Source organism: Lithobates pipiens, unplaced genomic scaffold (assembly GCF_037356315.1).
Source record: "Lithobates pipiens isolate NorthernLeopardFrog02 unplaced genomic scaffold, aLitPip1_a1.2 Scaffold_25, whole genome shotgun sequence".
In the NCBI taxonomy this organism is placed as follows: domain Eukaryota; kingdom Metazoa; phylum Chordata; class Amphibia; order Anura; family Ranidae; genus Lithobates; species Lithobates pipiens.
The window spans coordinates 244,610,540-244,638,061 of record NW_027507787.1 but is presented as its reverse complement, the minus strand read 5'-3'; the positions used below and the strand labels follow the sequence as shown (position 1 = coordinate 244,638,061).

Here is a 27,522-nt window from a genome sequence, read left to right as displayed (position 1 = left end):
CGAAGATGTGGACAACAGCAGGAGTACCAACAGTTAGATATTGACTGGAGAGCACAACAACCTGGCAAACAGGAAGTGCAAAGGCTTGGCTTAAAGCAGGATTCCGCTGTTTATTGCTACCGTCGGTTAGCATCCATGATCGGCGTGTTTTTGACCCCCGGTGCGACGATTCTTTTCCTTCGGATAAGTTTTAAAAAAGTACTCAGGAGTTTTCCATTTTAAGTGTGGGCGTCTGAAGCCCACAGGCATTTACTTCCTCTGTTTGATGACGCTCGGCTCCCAGCATGCTCCGCTCCATCTCGCGCATGCTCACTGATAGTGTCCTTTGTGTGTTTTGTTTGACTTCCTCGTGTGCAATGGTGGTAATGGCAGATACAGCTGCCTGCCCACTTTAAAAATGGCAAATTCGGACACGCCCTCGCCACGTGACCGGCGTCCTCCCGAAATCTCACGAGATTTCGCAATTTCTTTGTCCCCCATGGATTCTTGGGAAATAGCTTAGAAATTTCCCAGGGACCATTGCGAGGAGGATAACCACGCCTACTCCCACGGGAGGACAGCCCGGAAGTCAGCAGAAACATCTGAAATATAAGCTAAGTAATGAATATTTTTTTTTTCAGGGTTCATTTAGGTAAGTATGCTATCTTGTGCTTTTAATAATATGAAGTTAAATTTTTAGGTACAAAACCGCTTTAAATAGGAAGTTCATAGGAGGATCAAAGCGTTCAAAAAAAGCAGGAGCCAAGGCAAGATTGTCTAAGGAATCAGGCAGGGTACTGTGCAGTATCTTAGGTGGCTCAGTAAGAAGAGATACCGTACCGCCAGAAACGGCAGAGGTCACAGGTTCAGATCCGGGTCCTGACACACAATTATTTTCTGAGGAGACGACTGTGGTGGGGCACTACAGAAAATATTTGAGAAAAATCTATTTTGTTGGCCAGGATGTGTTTGCAGAAGTTGAAGTTTTATAGCCATGAAACCCACCCTTGATCATTACTGCACAGATCAAGCAAAGACCATTTTACATCTATTGTGAGTTCAGCTTATTTGGTTGGTATAAGAAGATTATTAGCTCCAGCTGCTTTCTGTCTGCAGGAATACAAATACATTTGTCTTATCAAACTAATCAGTTTTCATTCACCTCTGTGATCTATGAAGGTGCAGACTAGTCTCTTACTGGTATTTATTGAATGACTGCCTAATTAGGATTTTTTATTTTTTTTTGTAATCCCCTGTTAAATAAATTTGCTTTCCAAACTGGTTTTTATTGTTCTTATTAAAAAGACGCGTTCCATTGTAATTGCCGCGAATTGGATTGGAAAAGCGCCAAGGTTTTTATTAGCCCCGGTAAATGTGAAGTGTCTCTAATAATGCGCTTTGATTGGAATTAGAATATGTAAATTGTCTACTCCTTCTTTCACAATATTTGTATTCCTTCACTGCATTTAGGTTTTTGTTAAAGAGGCTAAACAGAGTTAACTCGGATATAAACATAAAACCCTAAGAGAGCTGTACTCTGCGGGGAGACATTGAAATGCATAATTCCTTAAGATCCAGCATGGTAGAACTTGACTTCTTCTTAACCTTGAACATTTCTGCCTGCTTCTCGGGGCTTTGTGTATTAAAAGGGAGAACACGGTGTATGGAGCACTGTGTGGTCTGCTAAGTACTGCAGGGCAGCAGCTCGGGGTCACGAAGGGTTGTTAGATCTATTGACCAGCTACAATGGCTGCATGTTCTCTTCATTTATAGGTCAAACCTCAGAAGGGGTATTCAAATCACTCTCAAGTATGCTTTCTTACCATATTTCCCTCATTGACGATATTTCCCTTCATCTACTGTCCTGGTGAGAGCAACAGGAACTTATAGGAAATCTCTGTAATCAGGACACAGAAGTGTTTTTTTGGGGACAGGGCTGGATTAACGTAGGGGCTATTGGAGCTGCAGCTCCAGGCCCCTACTTTCATATAGGCCCAGCCACCCAAAAAAAGGACAGACTGCCCATGGAAAGCAGTGGGCCCATGGGAAGAGCTCTCCCCCTGATGGGCCCTGCATTCCACATGCACCGCCTGGGCAGGGTGGTGGGATTGATAATGGGCACTGCATGAGCAGTTCTAACAGAAGCCTGGGGCACGTCAATGCAGGGCTCTTACTGAAGTCTGGGGCTTCCATAGCGTTAGGCCTGCGCACCTGCGCTCTTCCAGCCCAGAGTGAATGCGGATGCACGGCCCTTACAGAAAATCAAATGCCAGGCTTCCCTAGTGTAATGCCTGTGTGGCTGTGCCCTTTTGAGTTTGGGCGCGTGCCAGCACAGGCTCTTGGAAAACAGAAGGTCCAAAGGTCCACCAAAATCCTCAGCACCAAGCACATGATGCTCTTAATGCGGCCCTGTTTGGGGATATCTGCACATTCCTCTTCCAGCCCATTTCAATGACTCCCGTTTCTAGTTATGATGTCACAGAAATAGAAAATTATTACAAAACTCTCTAGTGACATCAGCAATAAGACCCCAACAAGCTTTCGTATCCTTCCCCAGTGTTTTTTTTTAGCTCTAAATGGAGGAAAAAAGTTTTGGCTATACTTAGGACCATTTGCCACAATCAGGGGTCAGGGTTGGAGACCAGTAGCTCTAGCAGTAGAGAGGCTCCCACCAACTAGCTGGATAAGCACACAAGCAGATCACCCAGGTGGATGACATGGGCTCCCCTGAGGTGAGCGGTAGTGACCGGTACTCACCAGAGCTCCTGATGGATTTTTCTGAGTTTAGTACCAGGTCAAGGTCCCCAGGATCGCCCCATCAGCAGGTGAGCAAGCTGGTGTCCAGTAGCAGATATAACAGGTAGGGATCAAGCGGAAGCATAGTCAGTAAACAAGCCAAAGTAACAAGTAGTTGCAGGTTGGGATTAAACAGAAGCGTAGCTGAGGAACAAGCCAAAGGTCTGTAACAAGTGGTTGCAGGTTGAGATCAAGCGGAAGTGTAGTCAAGGAACAAGCCAAAGGTCAGTAAAAAGTGGTTGCAGGTTGGGAATAAACAGAAGCCTAGCTGAGGAACAAGCCAAAGGTCTGTAACAAGTGGTTGCAGGTTGAGATCAAAAGGAAGTGTAGCCAAGGAACAAGCCAAAGGTCAGTAACAAGTGGTTGCAGGTTGGGAATAAACAGGAGCGTAGCTGAGGAACAAGCCAAAGGTCGGTAACAAGTTTTTTCAGGTTGAGATCAAGCGGAAGCGTAGTCGAGGAACAAGCCAAAAGATCAGTAACGAGTGGTAGTGAAGATACAAACATCAGAAAAAGTGACACGTGCGTGATATTGGCTAGAGAGAGAACAATAATCTTGCAAACAGGAAGTGAAAGGCATGGCTTAAATGGGAAGTTCGTGAGAGGAACAAAGGGGAGCAAGGTTTCACCAGAAACAAGGTACAGGTGCCAGATTAGAGTGGTTTTCTTAGAACAATGTCGCTGGCAGCACCACCACAGCCATACACATTCCCATGTCTATAGCAGTGACTACCAATGAATACATAAATGCCTATTTCCTTCCCGTGTTTGTAGATTAAAGTGGATGTAAACCCTTACATATATCCAGTGAAGTGACTAATCTCAGGTGATACACAGAGATTAAATCATTCTACATAAATTGTACCTGTTTATCTGAGGTCTTATACAACTTATCTGAGCTTTCAGAAAGCGCGGGGGGGGGGGGGGGGATCGTGAGCTGAAGTTACACTCTACAGAGTAAAAGTTGATTGGAGGAAAGGGACCCCCTCCCCTTTCACACAGCACACAGGAACAGAGCTGAGGCCATCAATCACAGGCAATGTGCTGGAGGTTCCTCCCATTATCTTTTTATCTTTTTGAGACAAGAACAGGGATGTGCTTTGTTCAGATTTTATGCTTCAGGTTTACAACTACTTTAAAGGAAGGCAGTTGGAAGGAAGTCAGTTGGAGGTGCAGCCACAGTTGGCAGGAAAGTTCCTCCCATTATCTTTTTATCTCTTGGTGTCAGGAAAACTTGTCAGAAGTGATTCATGCAGATAGCAGAGGAAAGAGGCAGCAGAGAGAAATTGCACTCAGTGCTATGGAATGAGACAAGTACAAGGAAGGCAAGGAAGGCAGTTGGGGGTGCAGCCACAGTTGGCAGGAAAAGTGAATCACCATTTTTCATTGAAGTTTCACATTAACTTTGCTGGATGAATTCATGAAAGTTGGGAAGTGGGGAAACTTGGCGTCCTCTGTCAGCCATATTTTATGGTATATTTTGCAGGTTTTTGTATGCCACACACTGGCTAGAGTTTATAATCCTTTTAAAGCTCTTCAGTCCCAGAAGCTCAGTGAAGGTCGATTTCCCACCTTGACCAAGCCCAGTTACATCACATGCTGAGAAGACTAAAAGACGTGTCCCATAAACTGGCACCCCATAGGACTCCCATTCCAGCACTACCAAGCAAACCGTTCTCCTTTATTTTAGAGCAGGGGTCTCCAAACAATTGAAACACAGGGCCAGTGTACTGCCTTTCAAACTTTAGGGGGGCCAGACTGTGGTCAGTGGGGGGTAGAAAATGCCCCAATCATGGGAGTAAACAAACAATGCCATAGGCTTTGTGGACACAGAGTAAAAAAGTTGCATTGCAATGCATTGGTGTCACTGGGAGGAATAGTGTCCCATCATTGGTGTCACTGGGAGGAAGAGTGTCCCATCATTGGTATCAGTGGGAGGAATAGTGTCCCATCATTGGCATTAGTGGGAGGAATAGTGCCCCATCATTGGCATCAGTGGGAGGAATAGTGTCCCATCATTGGCATCAGTGGGAGGAATAGTGCCCTATCATTGGCATCAGTGGGAGGAATAGTGTCCCATCATTGGCATCAGTGGGAGGAATAGTGCCCTATCATTGGCATCAGTGGGAGGAATAGTGTCCCATCATTGGCATCAGTGGGAGGAATAGTGTCCCATCATTGGCATCAGTGGAAGGAAAAGTGCCCCATCATTGGCATCAGTGGGAGCAATAGTGTCCCATCATTGGTATCAGTGGGAGGAATAGTGCACCACCATTGGTATCAGTGGACAGAATAGTGCTCCATCATTAGTATCAGTGGGAGAAATAGTGCCCCAAAATTGGTGTCAGTGAGAGAAATATTTCCCCATCTCTGGTGTCAGTAGGAGGATTAGTGTCCCTAAGGGCGGAATAAAGACAAGCAAAGGGGCACATCCATTGTTTTAGACTAAAGAACATTTAAAGTGAACATCCCAGGGAAAATGCTTAACTAGTAACATTGTAAAACGTGAACATACATGCATCTACATGTCCCTCAGACATTAGGGATTTAGGGGAATGTTCGGGTCTTCCATTAAACACGACCCATCTTCTCTTGCAGTCTCGGGTTTTTCTTCCAGAGTTAGAGAATCTATCATTTCAACAAGCACCAAGTTGGTCCTTCAGACAGAGAAGTTACACTAACTATTGGCATTGTCCATTTCCTATAACCTTGGAGGAGTATCCTAATGGACAGAGCCATTTGCCCCCCCTGGGGATGGGGAATGATTACATGATGTTGTAAACTGGAGTTCAATTTAATTTGTTATCGCCTCTATGGTAATGTTTTTCAGTTGACTTTTCATCGATTTTATCATAACAATTGGTATGATAATGCAGCGTGTTTTATCACAAAGCAGACTAAATAAAGTGTATATGTATTTGGAATACCAACTGACAATTGTTGGGAGAAGTCTTCCAGCTAGCCCAAATCAGCTGTCCATTACATGGTGAATGAACTAGACCAGGGATCTCCAAATTGTGGTCCATGGGCCAACCCACTACAAGGCTTTATGTGGCCCACAGCAACCCGTGTTGGCTGGCAGTGGTCTGTTTAGTGTAATACAGTGACTGGCATATTCACAGTCAGGCACGATCCTCCCCCAGCATCCAGCACAAAGTGCCCCCTTCCCTTGCTGTAGTTGGTTGCTAGGATGCTGGAAGTGATTATTGCACCATCGCCAGCATTCACCAGACCTCCTCCATCCAGACCTGCCCTGCCTCCCAGCTTACACTCTGCTGTTCTGTCACCTGAAGAGTAAGGGGGGACTCTGCTTGACGCACGTGGATGCAAGGGAGGGCTATGCTGGACACACATGGCTGCTGGGGGGGGAACTATGCTGGACACACGGTTGCAAGAGGGGACTCTGATGGCACACATGGATGTAAATTGCCATAGATGATTCCTCCATCCCCCTGGTTTGTGTGGATGGAGAAATCATCTATGGCCACTTGAATACTTGTAAAATATACAATGTGGCCCTAGTAATAAAATGTTTAAAGACCTTTTAAGTTAGACCAAAAACAAGCTAGACAAATCCTTCCAAATGGAAGCACAGGTTCTCTGCTGAAACCATTTATTCTTCAAATGCAATGAGAAGGCCCCTCGATTCCACCGCTCAGGGTGGCCTCTCGATTCCATCACGCGGGGAGGCCTCTCGATTCCATCACGCGGGGAGGCCTCTCGATTCCATCACGCGGGGAGGCCTCTCGATTCCATCACGCGGGGTGGCCTCTCAATTCCATCACGCGGGGTGGCCTCTCGATTCCATCACGCGGGGTGGCCTCTCGATTCCACCCCACGGGATGGCTGCTCAATTCCACCCCGCGGGATGGCCGCTCGATTTCACCACGCATGATGGCCCCTCGATTCCACCACACATTATGTAAGAGTCACTTTCCTTTGTACGGTCAGCGTGCCTGCAACGCTGCTAACAAGACATTGGGTCGGTTTTGTCGTATGTATAATTTAAAGCGCGTAGTCAGCATATTCATTCCCAGGTGATCGCTGATATGAAATTCTGCTGTTTGCGAACAAATTATTTTCTAAAAATACACATTAATTTGTATTCATGAAGCTCTACGGTTGAGGGATCTTACGTTTTAGCTGGAAATTGAGAACAGATTACCTAAGTGAGAGTGGCAATAAAGCATCCTGCCACATTAATGCAAGAATAAAAATGTCATTCCGTGTCCAGCACTCCGTAATGTTTGGTGCCGGTAAATCTCATACAATGTGTATATATCTTTAAGTCTAGTTATTGATTCGTTTGACATAAAATGGAATTACCATTTTCACTTGAACACACTGTTACTGAAAAACATGTAATTACCGGGAACTCGCGCCTTTCTTTACAATTCGAACCCCACCAGTCAGAATGATATATCCCGATATTACACAGTGGATATTTCTCTGTGTGCTGTTATTACAGAACTCTATTCCTTGAATTATGTAATCTGTTTTCACATCAGAAATAACAATATTCTTTTTCTCTGTCATTTTAGTGCTAACAATAACTCAGACGGAAGCAAGTTAAATGGGCAAGGAAATCTCCAGAATTCCCCTGACGCACAAACGGAGCCAAGAAGCAACTTCTACACCGGCAACAACATCCAGAAGCAGCTGGTTAAAGAGGGTAAATGGAAACCATTGTGTTGTGTTGGCCTTTTCTTCTTGCTGAGAAATGCAGTCGTAATTTGACTACAGCGACTATTACTATAATAAATGAGTACTGCGATAAGCAAATCCGATTCCAAAGGATCTCCAGCCAGTATACATATTTTATTATTGTGACTCTGGATGTACAAAAGCACACTATGGTTATAGAAAGTGCCAGTCTCCACAGGGAGGAAGCAGGGAAATTGTCCTATACTAGGCATCAGTTACAAAAATTCTCCTTGGCAAAGAACCTGTCACAGATCAGGGGTCAGGCTGGGCTACCAGTAGCTTTCGCAGCCACCAGCAGGATAGGTATACAAGCAGGTGACCCTGGTGGATGATGCGGGCTCACCTGAGGTGCAGAGTCTAAGCACCAACTGGTGTTCACCAGAGCTTCTGATGGTGGAGATGAGTTTTGCTGCATGTTAGTACCAGGTCGTGGGTCCTCAGGATCAGCCCAGAGGTGATCAAGCGGAAACGTAGTTGAGAAACAAGCCAAAGGTCGGTAACAAATGATAATGGCGATAAGGACAGCTGTAGGTACGCCAAGGAATAAGATATCAGCTTGAGAGAGCACAATAATCTGCTAAACAGGAAGTGTAATGTTGTCTTCTTCCCCACTGCAATATCCACGTCATGTCCACCACTGTAATGTCCACATCTCCCCCCACTGTAATGTCCACATCTCCCCCCACTGTAATGTCCACATCTCCCCACTGTAATATTGCTGCATGTTAGTACCAGGTCGTGGTCCTCAGGATCAGCCCAGAAGTGATCAAGCAGAAATGTAGTTGAGAAACAAGCCAAAGGTCGGTGACAAATGATAGTGGCGATAAGGACAGCTGCAGGTACGCCAAGGAGTAAGATATCAGCTTGAGAGAGCACAATAATCTGGTAAACAGGAAGTGTAATGTTGTCTTCTTCCCCACTGTAATATCCACGTCATCTCCACCACTGTAATGTCCACATCTCCCCCCACTGTAATGTCCCCATCTCCCCCCACTGTAATGTCCACATCTCCCCCCACTGTAATGTCCACATCTCCCCCCACTGTAATGTCCACATCTCGCCCCACTGTAATATTGCTGCATGTTAGTACTGGGTCGTGGTACTCAGGATCAGCCCAGAGGTGATCAAGCGGAAACGTAGTTGAGAAACAAGCCAAAGGTCGGTAACAAATGATAGTGGTGATAAGGACAGCTGTAGGTACGCCAAGGAATAAGATATCAGCTTGAGAGAGCACAATCATTTGGTAAACAGGAAGTGTAATGTTGTCTTCTTCCCCACTGTAATATCCACGTCATCTCCACCACTGTAATGTCCACATCTCCCCCCACTGTAATGTCCACATCTCCCCCACTGTAATGTCCACATCTCCCCACTGTAATATTGCTGCATGTTAGTACCAGGTCGTGGTCCTCAGGATCAGCCCAGAGGTGATCAAGCAGAAACGTAGTTGAGAAACAAGCCAAAGGTTGGTGACAAATGATAGTGGCGATAAGGACAGCTGCAGGTACGCCAAGGAGTAAGATATCGGCTTGAGAGAGCACAATAATCTGGTAAACAGGAAGTGCAAAGGCATGCTTTACATAGGAAGTTCATGGGAGGAGCAAGGAGTACAAGGCAAGATTATGTAAGGATTTAAAGCGGAGGTCCACCCTAAAGTGGACCTTCCGCTCATTGGAATCCTCCCCCCCTCCGGCGCCACAATTGGCACCTTTCAGGGGGGAGGGGGGTGCAGGTACCTGTACAGTACAGGTATCTGCACCCACTTCCGGCATAGCTATCTGCAGAAAGGGGCGTAGATTACGCCCCTTTCCGAAAGTCCCCCGCTGCCTGCTGGGAAACACACGGATCCCAGAGGCAGCGGGACCATCCTTATTGCGCAGCGCGACTCGCGCATGCGCAGTAGGGAACCGGGAAATGAAGCCGAAAGGCTCCACTTCCTGATTCCCATACCCAAGATGGCGGCGGCAGCACCTGAGAGATGATCGAGAGATCGGCTTCGGGTGCTGACATCGCGGGCGCGCTGGGCGAGTAAGTGTCCTTATTTTAAAAGTCAGCAGCTGCAGTATTTGTAGCTGCTGGCTTTAAAAAAAAAAAAAAAAAACGGCGGAACTCCCGGTGGACTCCCGCTTTAAATGGGATGCTGTCCAGCATCTCTGTTGGCTCAGCAAGGACAGCTACTGTTGGATAGAGCAGAGGTTGTGGGTTCAGATATCGGTCCTGACAGAAGCCCTGTATGACCTTGCAGCATGGGTGGCTCTTGCTGTTCTAAACGAATGAAGATTAATCTATACTACACTTGGGCCATAGTGTATGAGACTCACTGGTACCAAACATTTGGACCAGTTACAAAATTTCTGCTTCCCAAAGAGGCCCTGAATATACACATCGTACTATTGTGATGGTGGATGTACGGAAACACTATATGGTTATAGAAAGTGCCAGACCCAATAGTTAAGGAGCAGAGACATTGTCCTATACTATGGACTAATTACGAAATTTCTCTTTGCCCAAGAGGCCCTGTAGGACCTTGGAGCACTGGAGGCTCATGATGTTATGAACTAATGAAGGTTCATCTACACTTTATTTGCAAGTACACTGCCGATTCTGTGAGGGCTGTACCAAAAAGAAAGCAAAAGGAGACATCATTGATTTGTTAACTTACATGGGTCGTTCAAATTTCATACGTTGGTAGAGTAACTCTTCCTCTATGGTAATTGATCTACTACTTCTTTGTTTTCATTGCAGGTAAATAATGGATTCCAAGCAGAAGCAATGTGCCATCAATGAGTTCTTGATGAAGGAGGGGTGAAGGCCGCAGGTGGTTACGGAATGTTTAGAGAGATGACACCAATGTCTTGTCATTGGTGACTCTGGTCAATGGTGTCATCTCCATAAACATTCTGTAACCTTCTGTGTAGAACAGCCTGCACCCCTCCTTCATCAAGAACTCCAGGACGACACATTGCTTCTGCTTGGAATCCATTATTTACCTGCAATGAAAAAGAACAAGAGTAGTAACTCTTAGTAGTAACTACCAACGTGAAATTTCACCGATCTATGAAAGTTAATAATAAAAGTTATGTCCCTTTTGCATTACTTTCGGTACATTCTTCATATGTATTCCTCCCAACCACCACAAAGGACTTTAACATTCAATTCTCCATTGCAGCATCCACCCCACACTGACCAGTAATGCCAGGAATTTTGCTATCACTGGCCTTCTCTTCATTCATTTTGGCAGTGTAGCCAGATTTGATAGAAATACCGTCACACCTAAAGGAACTGTCACCGAATTGTATTGCTTAACCACTTTCAGACCGGACCAATTTGCTGGTCAAAGACCAGACCACTTTTTGCGATTCGGCACTGCGTCGCTTTAACTGACAATTGCGCGGTCGTGCGACGTGGCTCCCAAACAAAATTGACGTCCTTTTTTTCCCACAAATAGAGCTTTCTTTTGGTGGTATTTGATCACCCCTGCGGTTTTTATTTTTTGCGCTATAAACAAAAATAGAGTGATAATTTTGAAAAAAACGCATTATTTTTTACTTTTTGTAATAATAAATATCCCCCAAAAATATATAAAAAAACATTTTTTTCCCTCAGTTTAGGCCGATACGTATTCTTCTACATATTTTTGGTAAAAAAAAATCGCAATAAGCGATTATTGATTGGTTTGCGCAAAAGTTATAGCGTTTACAAAATAGGGATAGTTTTATAGCATTTTTATTAATAATTTTTTATTATTTTTTTTTTTACTAGTAATGGCGGCGATCTGCGATTTTTATTGTGACTGCGACATTGTGGGGGACCCATCGGACATTTTTGACACATTTTTGGGACCATTGTCATTTATACATTAATCACTGCTATATAAATGCAGTGATTCCTGTGTAAATGACACTGGCAGTGAAAGGGTTAACCAGTGGGTGGCAGTGTAGGGGTTAAGTGTTCCTAGGGGTGTGTTACTAACTGTGGGGGGGTTGGGCTTTCATTTAGTGTACACTGATCTCTGCTCCAATCACATGGAGCAGAGATCAGCGTCACTAGTTGCTAGGCAGAATGGAAAAATGTTGTTTATACAGCATTTCCTCCATTCGGCCGCTCCGTGAGACGATTGCGGGTATGCCCGCGGCGATCGAGTCCGCAGGTCCCGCGACCGGACTCACGGGGGTCCCGACCAGCGCGGGAGCGCGCCGCCGGCGGCGCGCTCCCGATGGCACGGCGGCAACGAATATTGGACGTACATGTACGCCAATATGCCTGCCCGTGCCATTCTGTCGACGTACTTCGTCGTGCGCTGGTCGGGAAGTGGTTATTTTATGTTGACGTGTATCATGGTTTGATCCACCACTGCCATTCTAATGCTGTCCCTGGGTGCACTGCGGAGTCTCTCTGCTGCTCCCAGCTCAGCTGTAGCAGGCTAATGCCGCGTACACACGACCGAACTTTTCGAGGGACTAGGTCCGACAGACTTTCGACGGAGTTCTGACAGAGTTCTGACGAACTTTCCGAATGAACAGACTTGGCCACACACAAGCACACCAAAGTCCAACGGATTCGAACGTGATGACGTACGACCGGACTAGAATAAGGAAGTTCACAGCCAGTAGCCAATAGCTGCCCTCACGTCAGTTTTTGTCCATCGGACTAGCATACACACGAGCGGATTTCTCGGTAGGAACTGGGTCCGGCGGAAAAAATTTGAAACATGTTCCATTTCTAAAGTCTGTCAGACTTTTGCAAATCAAAAGTCCGCTGCAGCCCACACACGATCGAATGGTCTGCCGGAATCGTTCTGTCGGACCTTTGATGTTGAAAAGTCCAGTCGTGTGTATGCGGCATAAGCCTGACTTTCCAGATAACCTGCTGTTGTCTCCACCCCAAGTCAGTATCCTGTATACAGTGGGGGACAGAAAGTATTCAGACCCCCTTACATTTTTCACTCTTTGTTATATTGCAGCCATTTGCTCAAATCATTTAACCACTTACAGACCGGACCATTTTGCTGGTCAAAGACCAGAGCACTTTTTGCGATTCGGCACTGCGTCGCTTTAACTGACAATTGCGTGGTCGTGCGACGTGGCTCCCAAACAAAATTGACGTCCTTTTTTTCCCACAAATAGAGATTTCTTTTGGTGGTATTTGATCACCCCTGCGGTTTTTATTTTTTGCGCTATAAACAAAAATAGAGCCACAATTTTGAAAAAAACGCATAATTTTTTACTTTTTGTTATAATAAATATCCCCCAAAAATATATAAAAAAACATTTTTTTCCCTCAGTTTAGGCCGATACGTATTCTTCTACATATTTTTGGTTAAAAAAATCGCAATAGGCGATTATTGATTGGTTTGCGCAAAAGTTATAGCGTTTACAAAATAAGGATAGTTTTATAGCATTTTTATTAATAATTTTTTATTATTATTTTTTTTACTAGTAATGGCGGCGATCAGCGATTTTTATTGTGACTGCGACATTGTGGGGGACCCATCAGACATTTTTGGGACCATTGTCATTTATACAGTAATCACTGCTATATAAATGCAGTGATTCCTGTGTAAATGACACTGGCAGTGAAGGGGTTAACCAGTGGGTGGCAGTGTAGGGGTTAAGTGTTCCTAGGGGTGTGTTACTAACTGTGGGGGGGTTGGGCTTTCATTTAGTGAACACTGATCTCTGCTCCAATCACATGGAGCAGAGATCAGCGTCACTAGTTGCTAGGCAGAATGGAGAAATGCTGTTTACACGGCATTTCCTCCATTCAGCCGTCCCGTGAGACGATCGCGGGGATGCCCACGGCGATCGAGTCGGCGGGTCCCGCGACCGGACTCACGGGGGTCCCGACCAGCGCGGGAGCGCGCCGCCGCTGGCGCGCTCCCGATGGAAGGGCGGCATTGAAGATTGGATGTACCTGTACGCCAATATGCCTGCCCGTGTCATTCTGTCGACGTACATCGTCGTGCGCTGGTCGGGAAGTGGTTAAGTTCATGTTTTTTCCTCATTAATGTACACACAGCACCCAGGGCTGGACTGGGACAAAAATTTGGTCCCGGACTTCATCCAGACCGGCCCACTTTAATTTTACAAACAAGCACAAAAACAGTATATAAACTATACGCAATTGTGCAAAAAAACATAAGTAGCATAACATAAGGAGTCCTCACTAACCTCTTTTATTATTTCACTTATTCTCCTCTGTATTTTTTCTCATCCGTCTCACATCACTGCGTAAAGTTGAGGGTGAGCCGCGCAGGCAGGCCCATTGAGCCATCGGCCCACCGGGAAACTCCCTGTAGTCCTGATGGCCAGTACATGCCTGACAGCACCCCATATTGAGAGAAAAACACAGAATTGTTGACATTTTTGCAGATTTATTAAAAAAAGAAAAAATGAAATATCACATGGTCCTAAGTATTCAGACCCTTTGTTGTGACACTCATATATATAACTCCGGTGCTGTCCATTTCTTCTGATCATCCTTGAGATGGTTCTACACCTTCATTTGAGTCCAGCTGTGTGTTGATTATACTGTGATTAGACTTGATTAGGAAAGCCGCACACCTGTCTATATAAGACCTTCCAGCTCACAGTGCATGTCAGAGCAAATGAGAATCATGAGGTCAAAGGAACTGCCTGAAGAGCTCAGAGACAGAATTGTGGCAATGCACAGATCTGGACAAGGTTACAAAAAATAATTCTGCTGCACTTAAGGTTCCTAAGAGCACAGTGACCTCCATAATACCTTAAATGGAAGACGTTTTGGACAGCCAGAACCCTTCCTAGAGATGGCCGTCCGGCCAAACTGAGCTATCGGGGGAGAAGAGCCTTGGTAAGAGAGGTAAAGAAGAACCCAAAGATCACTGTGGCTGAGCTCCAGAGATTCAGTCGGGAGATGGGAGAAAGTTGTAGAAAGTCAACCATTGCTGCAGCCCTCCACCAGTCGGGGCTTTATGGTAGAGTGGCCCGACAGAAGCCTCTCCTTAGTGCAAGACACATGAAAGCCCACATGGAGTTTGCTACAAAACACCTGAAGGACTCCAAGATGGTGAGAAATGAGATTCTTTGGTCTGATGACACCAAGATAGAACTTTCATCAACATGGGGACAAGATGCTTTGGGGTGGGGGGGCCGCAGGGCGCCGTGCTGCCCCCACCCCCCCATGTTGAGGGCATGCGGCCTGGTACGGTTTAGGAGGGGGGGGGGGGGCGCTCACTCATCCCACCCTCTTTCCTGACCGGCTGGGCTGCGTGCTCGGATAAGGGTCTGGTATGGATTTTGAGGGGACCCGCACTCCGTTTTTTCAGAGTAGGGGGGTTCCCCTTAAAATACATACCAGACCTAAGTGCCTGGTATGCTCCTGGAGGGGGAACCCATGCCGGTTTTCAATTTAAAATTTGGCGTGGAGTTCCCCCTCGAGAGCTGATTATTCTCTGATTGGCCATGGCCAAAGTCGCCTGCCGTGGGGAGACTTAAAGTCGTGTTGTAAGTCGCCCTAAAAGTCGCGTTGAAGTCGCTCCAAGTCGCGCTGTTATTCATACTCAAGTCGTGACCAAGTTGCCTCCAAAAGTTACGCTGGAAGTCGTGTTGCCCCTGTGTGAACCGGCTCTGAGGCCGCTTTCGATATGTTTTCCTTAGTCGCCTTACCAATACCATGTGTTGTGTATTATTTGTACATACGCTATATTGTCAAAAATATTGGGATTCCCAATTTGGGAGGTCAGGTACTGATAATGGCCGAGAAGGCCTGGCTCACAGTCTCCACTCTAATTTATTCCAAAGGTGTTCTATCGAGTTGAGGTCAGGATTCTGTGCAGGCCAGTCAACTTCCTCCACGCCAAACTCCAATCCATGTCTTTATGGACCTCGCTTTGAGCACTGGTGCGCAGTCATTTTGGAACAGGAAGGGGCCACTCCCAAACTGTGCCCACAAAGTTGGGAACATGAAATTGTCCACAATTTCTTGGTATGCCGACGCTTTAAGAGTTCCCTTCACTGGAACTAAGGGGGCAAGCCCATCCCCTGAAAAACAACCTCACACCAAAACCCCCCCCTCCACCATATCATTTGGACCAGCGCACAAAGCAAGGTCGATAAAGACATGGATGAGCGAGTTTGGGGTGGAGGAGCTTGACTGGCCTGCACAGAGTCCTGATCTTAACCCGATAGAACACCTTTGGGGTGAATTAGAACGGAGACTGCGGGTCAGGCCTTCTCATCCTTGTGGACGGCCTTCCAAGAAGATTTAAATTTGTTATAGCTGCAAAGGGTGGGCCAACTCAATATTGAACCCTACGGACTAAGACTGGAATGCCATTAAAGTTCATACACGTGTAAAGGCAAGCGTCCCAATACTTTTGGTAAAGTAGTGTATGTGTTGGGCGATTGGAATGGGGTTAATGTTTTTAGGGTATCAGTATAGTTAAAGCAGAAGTAAACTCATCCATAACACAGTTTTTTTTATTTATGGCACGTGCCGGAAATGTAACAACACTCCCATTGTTTGAGCTCTCAAACAAACTGTCAAACCAACCAATGGCCAGTGTCATAAGTGATCACATGTGCAGCATCATGGCAGTTGTAGATTAAACAGACACAAAGATGGCAGCTTCCTTGGCTGAAAACGATAGGTTTAAAGTGGTTGTAAACTCCCCCCTCCCACTCTGTGTGCCTGTCTGTCTATTACCAGGACTTCCTATGGCACAGCACTGAAATCCCACGAGACAGAATAATCACTCAGAGCTTCCTCCTACACCCCCATGTGACCATGTGGCATCACATGCAGTGTAAACCTGGGCATCGGAAAACATTACTGCAGTCTTATCAGCTGAAGCGGATAAGACTAACATAGGCAAACACTAGATAATCGGCACAAGTAAATACTATGAAATAAAACAAGTCAGCTATGAGCAGGGAGGCAGGGTTGCCATTGAAACGTTGGACTGAGAAGGAGGTTTGGTTAACAGTACAGGAAGTGCTCAATGTAAGGGCAGAAATACACTCTACTGTGGACTCAGAAAACAAGGTGAAGGTGGAAAGTGTAGCACTAAAGATAAGTGAATTGGTGTAAACAAAAATCACTGTAAAATATATACATATAGATAACCTAGAAAGGAAACAATGGAAATGAAACCAAATGTTCTCCAAACTAAACGCATGCGACAAAAAAGTCCATCAAAAATTGTAATGATATCCCAGTGAAGTTGTCTTGAATCTTGTAGACCATCACATGGAAACAACCTTCAGACAGATAGTATAGCTTATGCACGCTTACCAAAACCGGTGGACCCAATGGGTCAATCAAGCATGAACGGCTCCAAACGGCAGGTGGACCAGACCATCACCGAAGTCCTGTAAGCTGATAGATGCACTCTGCTGTTCTCCCGATGGCATCCGCAAAAACGACCAGTGGATAAATTACAAACCACTGAATGGATATCCAGCCATATGGATGGAACACAGGACCCGGAAAGTCCACAAAAGAATCTGATGGAGCTGGATGTTGTAATTATAAAATCACCTTGGCAGACATGACCCTGACTCGGAGGAAGGACCCAAAAAACTTTCGTCCATAGACCTGGATCTCTTTTGAAGGAACGATTCCTTCAGAAGAGATCCACGTCTATGGACGAAAGTTTTTTGGGTCCTTTCTCCGAGTCTGTCCATAGACCTGGATCTCTTGTGAAGGAACGATTCCTTCAGAGGAGATCCACGTCTATGGACGAAAGTTTTTTGGGTCCTTTCTCCGAGTCCGTCCATGGACCTGGATCTCTTGTGAAGGAATCGTTCCTTCAGAAGAAATCCAGGTCTATGGACGAAAAATTTTTGGGTCCTTTCTCCGAGTCCGTCCATGGACCTGGATCTCTTTTGAAGGAACGATTCCTTCAGAAGAGATCCAGGTCTATGGACGAAAGTTTTTTGGGTCCTTTCTCCGAGTCCGTCCATAGACCTGGATCTCTTCTGAAGGAATGATTCCTTCAGAGGAGATCCAGGTCTATGGACGAAAGTTTTTTGGGTCCTTTCTCCGAGTCCGTCCATGGACCTGGATCTCTTGTGAAGGAATCGTTCCTTCAGAAGAGATCCAGGTCTATGGACGAAAGTTTTTTGGGTCCTTTCTCCGAGTCCGTCCATAGACCTGGATCTCTTCTGAAGGAACGATTCCTTCAGAGGAGATCCAGGTCTATGGACGAAAGCTTTTTGGGTCCTTCCTCTGAGTCCGGGTCACGCCTGCCAAGGTGATTTTATAATTACATCATCCAGTTCCATCGGATTCTTTGTGGACTTTCCAGGTCCTCTGTTCTATCCATATGGCTGGATATCCATTCAGTGGTTTCTAATTTATCCACTGGTCGTTTTTGCAAATGCCATCGGGAGAACAGCAGAGTGCATCTATCAGCTTCCAGGACTTCAGTGATGGTCTGGTCCACCTGCCGTTTGGAGCCATTCATGTTTGATTGGCCCATTGTCATGGACAGATGGGACCACCGGTTTTGGTAAGCGTGCATAAGCTATACTATCTGTCTGAAAGTTGTTTCCATGTGATGGTCTACAAGATTCAAAACATCTTCACTGTGATATCATTACAATTTTTGATGGACTTTTTGGTCGCATTTAGTTAGAGAACATTTGGTTTCATTTCCATTGTTTCCTTTCTAGGTTATGTATATACTTTACAGTGATTTTTGTTTACACCAATTCACTTATCTTTAGCGCTACACTTTCCACCTTCGCCATTTATCTGAATTTTGGCACATTCTAGTGTTGCTGCTTTCTTTTTGCATTTATACCTTTTGGGCAAGCTCAATTTTTATTTTCCATTCACAGACTCAGAAAACAATACTTAAGTTGGCGCTCCCTTACCCCTAGAAACACGTTTTTTTTTTTAAGTTTCTTTAACCACTTAAGCCCCCGGACCAATTTGCAGCCAAAAGGACCAAGCCCCTTTTTGCGATTCGGCACTGGGTCGCTTTAACTGACAATTGCGCGGCCGTGCGACGTGGCTCCCAAAAAAAATCGGCGTCCTTTTTTTCCCACAAATAGAGCTTTCTTTTGGTGGTATTTGATCACCTCTGCGGTTTAAATTTTTTGCGCTATAAACAAAAATAGGAGCGACAATTGTGAAAAAAATGCAATTTTTTTTACTTTTTGCTATAATAAATATCCCCAAAAAATACATTAAAAACGTTTTTTTTTCCCCTCAGTTTAGGCCGATACATATTCTTTTACATATTTTTGGTAAAAAAAAAATAAATAAAAAAAAAAATCGCAATTAGCGATTGTTGATAGGTTTGCGCAAAAGTTATAGCGTTTACAAAATAGGGGATAGTTTTATAGCATTTTTATATATATATTTTTTTTTTTACTAGTAATGGCGGCGATCAGCGATTTTTATTGCGACTGCGACATTATGGCGGACACATCGGACATTTTTGGGACCATTGTCATTTATACAGCAATCAGTGCTATTTAAATGCATTGATTCCTGTGTAAATGACACTGGCAGTGAAGGAGTTAACCACTAGGGGGCAGTGTAGTGTTATGTGTGACGTTATGTGTTTGTTTTTTATCGTAGGCGGGGCGTGGCCTGGCATGTGACGTCACTGATCATCCTTCCCTATAAAAGGGAACAGACGATCGGTGACAGCCACATAGGGAAGCACAGGGAGAGGTTTGTTTACACAGACCTCTCCTCGTTCTTCAGCTCTGTGACACCAGCGGCGATCGGGTCCGCTGGTCCCGCGGCCCACAGAGCTCAGGACCGGGTCGAGAGCGCGCCAGCGGTGGCGCGCTCCCGACCCACGGTTGGGCACTTAAAAAGCAACGTACAGGTACGTGATTGTGCCCAGCCGTGCCATTCTGCCAACGTACATCGGCGCGAGGTGGTCCTTAAGTGGTTAAACAGTAAGTCATTTGCGATTTGGGCTGGATTACAGTGGCTATTGTTTGATAATTACTTATTATAATGGACTAAATGAAAAGAAGCATCAGAGTGGGAAAGTTTACTTCCTCTTTAAAGCTCCTCTCTAGGCAAATATTAACCCCCCACCCCCAACCTATCCTACCTTTTCTTTCGTAAATCCGAACCAAGATATACTCTCCTAAGCCTACAGTTCCAGCCCCTCAGTGCCACCATTTCTGGGTTCAGGGGACTGGTAGTCCAATGCTGCAGATAAGCCAGGGTTGGCCGCTAATTGTCCCCTCGCGGACTCCTCCGGTGGATTTCTGAATTTCTCACTTCCTGTTCCTCCTCAGTAAGACCCCTTTCACACTGGGGCATTTTTCAGGCGTTTTTCAGGCGCTTTAGCGTTAAAAAAAAGCGCCTGTAAAGCGCTTGAAAGAAGCCTCATCTGCAGTCCCAATGTGAAAGCCCAAGTGCTTTTAGAGCCCTTTCACAATGTCAGCGCCCGAAAAACGCTCGTAAAGCGCCGCTTAAACTAGCAGCACTTTACCAGCGTTTTTCGAGCGTTATTGGGGCGCTTTTAACCCCTGCTAGTGGCCAAATAAAGGGTTAAAAGCACCCACAAAACGCTGCTGCCAATAGCGTTTTTCAGGCGTTTTACAGGCGCTTCCCATTGATTTCAATGGGAAGGGGCGCTTTAGGAGCGATGTATTCACCGCTCCAAAAGCGCTGCAAAGAAGCTGCTTTCAGGACTTTTTTTTGACGCCCTGCCAGCGCAGCGCCTCGGTGTGAAAGCACCCGGGCTTTTCCATTGGGATTGCAGTTGCAGCTTCTTTCAGGCGCTTTTTTTTAAACGCTAAAGCGCCTGAAAAACGCCCCAGTGTGAAAAGGGATCTCGGTGTGAAAGCACTCGGGCTTTTCCATTGGGATTGCAGTTGCAGCTTCTTTCAGGCGCTTTTTTTTAAACGCTAAAGCGCATGAAAAACGCCCCAGTGTGAAAGGGGTCTCAGCTGTTCACTGAGCTGTTCTGGCTGACTAAACACCGCTCGGATGACGGTGTGAAGTTTACTAAGGAGAAACAGGAAGTGAGAATTTCAGACAAAGAAAAAAAAAACATTTAGAAGGGAAACTGAAGGAAAAGGTAAGTGAACCAACAATGCACTAGCTTAACCACTTCCCGACCAGCGCACGACGATGTACGTTGACAGAATGGCACGGGCAGGCATATTGGCGTACATGTACGTCCAATATTCGATGCCGTCCTGCCATCGGGAGCGCGCCGGCGGCGGCGTGCTCGTGTGCCGGTCGGGACCCCCGTGAGTCCGGTCGCGGGACCCGCGGACTCGATCGCCGCGGGCATCCCTGCGATCGTCTCACGGTGCGGCCGAATGGAGGAAGTGCAGAGTAAACAGCATTTCTCCATTCTGCCTAGCAACTAGTGACGCTGATCTCTGCTCCATGTGATTGGAGCAGAGATCAGTGTTCACTAAATGAAAGCCCAACCCCCCCACAGTTAGTAACACACCCCTAGGAACACTTAACCCCTACACTGCCACCCACTGGTTAACCCCTTCACTGCCAGTGTCATTTCAACAGGAATCACTGCATTTATATAGCAGTGATTGCTGTATAAATGACAATGGTCCCAAAAATGTGTCAAAAATGTCCGATGGGTCCCCCATAATGTCGCAGTCACAATAAAAATCGCCAATCACCGTCATTACTAGTAAAAAAAAAATAATAAAAAATTATTAATAAAAATGCTATAAAACTATCCCTATTTTGTAAACGCTATAACTTTTGCGCAAACCAATCAATAAGCGCTTATTGCGATTTTTTTTTTACCAAAAATATGTAGAAGAATACGTATCGGCCTAAACTGAGGGAAAAAAATGTTTTTTTATATATTTTTGGGGGATATTTATTATAACAAAAAGTAAAAAATAATGCGTTTTTTTTCAAAATTGTCGCTCTATTTTTGTTTATAGCGCAAAAAATAAAAACCGCAGAGGTGATCAAATACCACCAAAAGAAAGCTCTATTTGTGGGGAAAAAAAAGGACATAAATTTTGTTTGGGAGCCACGTCGCACGACCGCGCAATTGTCAGTTAAAGCGACGCAGTGCCGAAACGCAAAAAGTGGTCTGGTCTTTGACCAGCAAATTGGTCCGGGGGGCTGAAAGTGGTTAAAGGAACCTATTTAGAAAAAAAAAAAAAAAAAAAAAAAAAACCTTTACAACCCCTTTAATATGTTGTATGTATGAAAAACTGTCCGCAAAGGTCTATAAGTATTCGGTGTAAGAGAACTACAAGATAAAAATGAGTAAATGCATCACAGCCGTTCAGGTTTTATCACCTTTGATTAAATCAGATGTATTACGACATGTCTAAAACGCGTCAATCGTTTCCCACCATAGTCCTCATCCAAGCCTATGACGCACACGCGCGCCCAGAAAAAAAAACGATCGCCTTCTCCAGTCTGCCCTTTCCTAAACGAACCCGGGTACTTAAGAGTCGGCCTGGAGAAATGAATATTCATTGATGTAGCGTGGTAAGGAGCCGTCCGCGAGGTACAGAAGCGCTTTTCTGGATGCCAGATAGAAAAATCTATTTCTAGGTCATTTATAATAAATACGTTTTATTAACGGTTTCATCTGAAATCTCCAATATATTTTTGCCCAGCAGGGTATAGAACGGCTCCCGATCGAATCGCCTAATAAAGCCCTTCATCCATCATTGTGCCAGTATGTCCTTTTTTTTTGTTTTTTTTGGACGAGATTTCCCTATAGTTAAAAACGGCATACAGGGTTTGGATTAAAAGTGTACCTGTACCCTGAATGCATCGGGGGGGGGGGGTTGATTTACTAAGGGCCGGTTCACACAGGGGGGGCGACACGAGGCGACACGACTTGCCGTGCCGCGACCTCAGCGGCGACTTGCAAATGACTTCTGTATAGAAGTCAATGCAAGTCGCCCCGAGGTCGCCCAAAAGTAGTACAGGAACCTTTTTTCTGAGTCGGAGCGACTCGAGTCGCTCCTCTCAGAACGGTTCCATTGTACAGAACGGGGGCGACTTGTCAGGTCGCGGCACGGCAAGTCGTGTCGCCTCGTGTCGCCCCCTGTGTGAACCAGCCCTAAAGGCAAATAGACTGTGCGCTTTACAGTTGCTCCAGAGCCTAGTAAATGAGGGGAAGCTCTGCTGACTTCCACCATCCACCAGGAAAAACGCTGTGTTTTTTTTTTTTGTTTTTTTTCCTTGCACGTGATTGGGTATTCTTTGCGAAGTGAAGCTTTACCCGATTTACTAAACTCTGGAGCAGCTGTGCACAATTTATTTGCCTTTAGTAAATCCACCCCATTAACCACTTAAGCCCCCGGACCAATTTGCAGCCAAAGGACCAAGCCCCCTTTTTTGCGATTCCGCACTGCGTCGCTTTAACTGACAATTGCGCGGTCGTACGACGCGGCTCCCAAACAAAATTGGCATCCCCCCCCCCCCCCCCCACAACTGAAGCTTTCTTTTGGTGGTATTTTATCACCTCTGCGGTTTTTATTTTTTGCGCTATTCTATAAACAAAAATAGAGCGACAATTTTGAAAAAAAAAAAGGCAATATTTTTTACTTTTTGCTATAATAAATATCCCCAAAAAATATATAAAAAAACATTTTTTTTCCTCAGTTTAGGCCGATACGAATTCTTCTACGTATTTTTGGTAAAAAAAAAAAATCGCAATTGGCGATTATTGATTGGTTTGCACAAAAGTTATAACGTCTACAAAATAGGGAATAGGTTTATAGCATTTTTATTATTTTTTTTTACTAGTAATGGCGGCAAGCAGCGATTTTTATTGTGACTGCGACATTACGGCGGACACATCGGACATTTTTGACACATTTTTGGAACCATTGTCATTTATACAGCAATCAGTGCTATTTAAATGCACTGATTCCTGTGAATGACACTGGCAGTGAAGGAGTTAACCACTAGGGGGCAGTGTAGGGGTTATGTATGATGTTATGTGTTTTTTTTATTGTAGGGGGGCGTGGCCTGGCATGCGACGTCACTGATCGTCCTTCCCTATAAAAGGGAAGAGACAATCGGTGACAGTCACACTAGGAAGCACGGGGAGAGGTTTGTTTACACAGACCTCTCCTCGTTCTTCAGCTCTGTGACACCAGCGGCTATCGGGTCCGCTGGTCCCGCACCCATGGAGCACAGGACCGGGTCGGGAGCGAACCGGCAGCGGCACGCTCCCGACCCGCGGCTGGGCACTTAAAAAGCAACGTACAGGTAGGTGATTGTGCCCAGCCGTGCCATTCTGCCGATGTACATCGGTGTGAGGCGGTCCTTAAGTGGTTAAAGGAGTTGTAAAGGCAGAAGGGGCATTCTATGCCTTGTCAGCCCCCCCCAATACTTACCTGAGCCCCATCTCCATGCAGCGATGTCCATGAGTGTCTTTGCCGTCCGGGACTCTCCCTCCTGATTGACTGAGTCACAGCAGCATTGCCACTGGCTCCTGTTGCTGTCAATCAAACTCAGCTAGCCAATCAGGAGAGAGGGGGCGGGGCCGTGCGGCAGCTCTGGGTCTGAATGGATACACGGACGCCACCCATAGTAAGCTGCTTGCTTTAAGGGTACTCAACAGGAGGGAGGGGCCTGGAGCTCCAGCCAGGGACCCAAGATGAGGAGGATCCCGGCTGCTCTGTGCAAGACCATTACACAGAGCAGGCAAGTATAACATGTTTTACACTTAAACTTTACAATCACTTTAAGCCATCTGCTCATAGAGTTGTACAGTGGACATGCAGTGTTGCCTGCACAGTGTTGAGTTTGGGGAGTCCTGACCTCAACCCGATAGAACACCTTTGGGATGAATTAGAGCGGAGACTGCGAGCCAGACCTTCTCGTCCAACATCAGTGCCTGACCTCACAAATGCACTTCTGGAAGAATGGTCAAACATTCCCAATAGACACATCTCCTAAACCTTGTGGGCAGCCTTCCAAGTAGAGTTGAAAATGGTATAGCTGCAAAGGGTGGGCCAACTCAATATTGAGTACATATAGGTGTATAGGCAGACGTCCTGTCTCTGCCACACTGATCGGCTTCTGCAAATCACAGCAGAAGCAGCGCATGCGTGTGCCCCCTACCCGGAAGTGCAGAATCACAAATATATACGTGCTTCTGCACAGCGCGGCCGTCCTGTAGCAGTAAATCTGCTATAGGGCGGGCGGTCAGCAGATGGTTCACCACTTGCCGACCGCAGTCGGCATATATACGTCGGCAGAATGGCACGGCTGGGCAAAGTAACGTACCCGTACGTTACTTTGAAATTCCCGACCGTGTGCGCCGGCCACAAGCTCCGCGACCATGCCCGCGGGACCCGCGGACTCGATGGCCATGGGGATACCCGCGATCGTGTCACGGAGCTCAAGAACGGGGAGATGCCAATGTAAACAGCATCTCCCCGTTCTGCCTAATGACAGGAAATCCGATCGTCTGCTCCCTGTCATCGGGAGCAGCGATCAGTGTCATGTCACACACAACCCATTCCCCCAGACAGTTAAAAACACTCCCCTAGGACACACTTAACCCCTCCCCGCCCCCTAGTGGTTAATCCCTTCACTGCCAGTGACATTTTTACAGTAATCAATGCAATTTTATAGCATTGATCGCTGTATTAGTGCCAATGGTCCCAAAAATGTGTCAAAAATGTCCGATGCGTCCGCCATAATGTCGCAGTCACGATAAAAATCGCCGCCATTACTAGTAAAAAAACAAAAACATTATTAATAAAAATGCCATAAAACTATCGCCTCTTTTGTAGACGCTATAACTTTTGTGCAAACCAATCAATAATCGCTTATTGCGATTTATTTTATTTTTTTTCCAAAAATATGTAGAAGAATACGTATCGGCCTAAACTGAGGGAAAAAAATGTTTTTTTTATATATTTTTGGGGGATATTTATTATAGCAAAATGTAAAAAATATTGCGTTTTTTTCTTAAAGCGGAGGTCCACCCTAAAGTGGACCTTCCGCTCATCGGAACCCTCCCCCCCCTCCGGCGCCACAATTGGCACCTTTCAGGGGGGAGGGGGGTGCAGGTACCTGTACAGTACAGGTATCTGCACCCACTTCCGGGATAGCTCTCTGCGGAAAGGGGCGTAGATTACGCCCCTTTCCGCAAGTGCCCCGCTGCCTGCTGGGAAACACACAGATCCCAGAGACAGCGGGGACCGTCCTTATTGCGCAGAGCGACTCGCGCATGCGCAGTAGGGAACCGGGAAATGAAGCCGAAAGGCTCCACTTCCTGATTCCCATACCCAAAATGGCGGCGGCAGCACCCGAGAGACGATCGAGAGATCGGCTTCGGGTGCCGACATTGCGGGCGCGCTGGACAGGTAAGTGTCACTATTTTAAAAGTCAGCAGCTGCAGTATTTGTAGCTGCTGGCTTTTAAAAAAAAAAAAAAAAAAAAACGCGGACTCCCGGCGGACTCCTGCTTTAATTGTCGCTCTTTTTTTTTTTTTTTTTTTTTTTTTTTTTGCGCTATAAACAATAAATGCAGGGGTGATCAAATACCACCAAAAGAAAGTTCTATTTGTGGGGGAAAAAAGGACGTAAATTTTGTTTGGGAGCCGCGTCGCACGACCGCGCAATTGTCAGTTAAAGCGACGCAGTGCCGAATCGCAAAAAGTGCTCTGGTCAGGAAAGGGGGTAAATCCTTTCGGGGCTGAAGTGCAAGTCCAAATTAGTACGTTTATTTCACTGATATATTATTTATAAATCCAACAAATTTCCTGGGCTGTGGCCCCTTCATTAGGACTAGTATGTGACATGTAAAAAATAAATAAATAATTTTTTAGAAATAAAAAAAAAAAAAAAACATTTTAGAAAAAAAATAAAAAAAAATAAAAAATAAAGATAAATGCTCGTAACTTGCTGGTTCATGCAATCGAGCGGCAAATAGAAACTAAAAAGTATAAAATATAAACATTGTATTAAAACAGAATATAGATCATATCAAATAGGTGGTCATTATAATAATATACATATTGGTCTTTGAGAAATGGTACTGATTACCTTACATAACACTAAGCATATTCTGTATGGAGAACTAAAGAAAAGTAATAATAAAAAATAAAATAAAAATAATAATAATAAAAATAATAATAATAAAAAATGCAAAATGCTCAGGGTGGTAGTCAGGGAAGAAGTGCCCCTCTTACATCGGTGGTCAGTGCAAGAGGGCCCCCTTACTTTGATGGTTTGTGATAGAAGTGTCCCCTGATGCTGCGTACACACGGGCGGACTGTATGGCGTTCTTAGTCCGTCGAAACACATTTTAGCGGACAGTCCGCTCGTGTGTGGACTTCAGCGGACTTTTTCAGCGTGCAGTCTGGCGTACTAAGTATTTCGGATTTTTCGAAATTCTGTCCGTCATACTTTGGTTTCAGCGGACAATCCGCTCGTCAGTATGCTAGTTCGACAGACTAAGAATGGCGCATGCCCAGAAAGGATTTACACGGCGGAAGGGTGCTTTGCTGTGTATTGGACGTCCTATTTCTAGTCCCGTCGTACGTGCTGTAAACGTCATCGCGCAAGCTTTCGACGGACTGTTTGGGTATCCGTGTGTGGTCAAGTCCGTTCAGTCGAAAGTACCACGGACTGTCCGTCGGATTGTATGACGAACTAAGTACGCCATACAGTCCGCCCGTGTGTACGCGGCATGACATTTATGGTCAGCGGGAGAAGGGCCACCATTAAATCGAGTGGGAAGAAGATTTCCCCTTCCAATGGTGGATAGTGAGGTTCCTAGCCATTGGTGGCCAGTAGGAAAAGACCTCCTTCACATTGGAGGTGATTGAGAAGAGCGACACTCGTAAGGATAGCTAAAAAGCTATAAATGTGTGGTGATTACTGATATAGGAGAGAAGAAGAGGCTTCACTAATCTACATCCACTGGATCGACGTGGTTGTGGCACTATGTAGGCACCATCAGGTAGGAAGTTAATTCATCAGAGCTTCAGGAACCCTGGATCCCTTGGAGGAACCCTATGTGTAAGGGGGGGGCTTGCGAATGGCTAAAATTGGGCACCAAGAGCACAAGTCCCTGCCCCGCTTCTTCTCCTGCTAAAATATCGACC

The 27,522-nt window shown here is 45.6% G+C and overlaps 1 protein-coding gene and 1 long non-coding RNA gene across 2 annotated transcripts in view; one reads left to right on the top strand and one right to left on the bottom strand.

Moving 5' to 3' along the window:
* Positions 1–27,522, bottom strand: part of LOC143931005 (uncharacterized) — a 204,698-nt gene that overhangs the window by 141,431 nt on the left and 35,745 nt on the right. The window lies entirely within an intron of this gene.
* Positions 1–27,522, top strand: part of ZMAT4 (zinc finger matrin-type 4) — a 1,011,964-nt gene that overhangs the window by 962,354 nt on the left and 22,088 nt on the right. Inside the window, exon 7 of the mRNA XM_077455722.1 lies at positions 7,316–7,446. Coding sequence (XP_077311848.1) covers positions 7,316–7,446 — 131 coding nt within the window. The remainder of the gene's footprint in view (positions 1–7,315; positions 7,447–27,522) is intronic.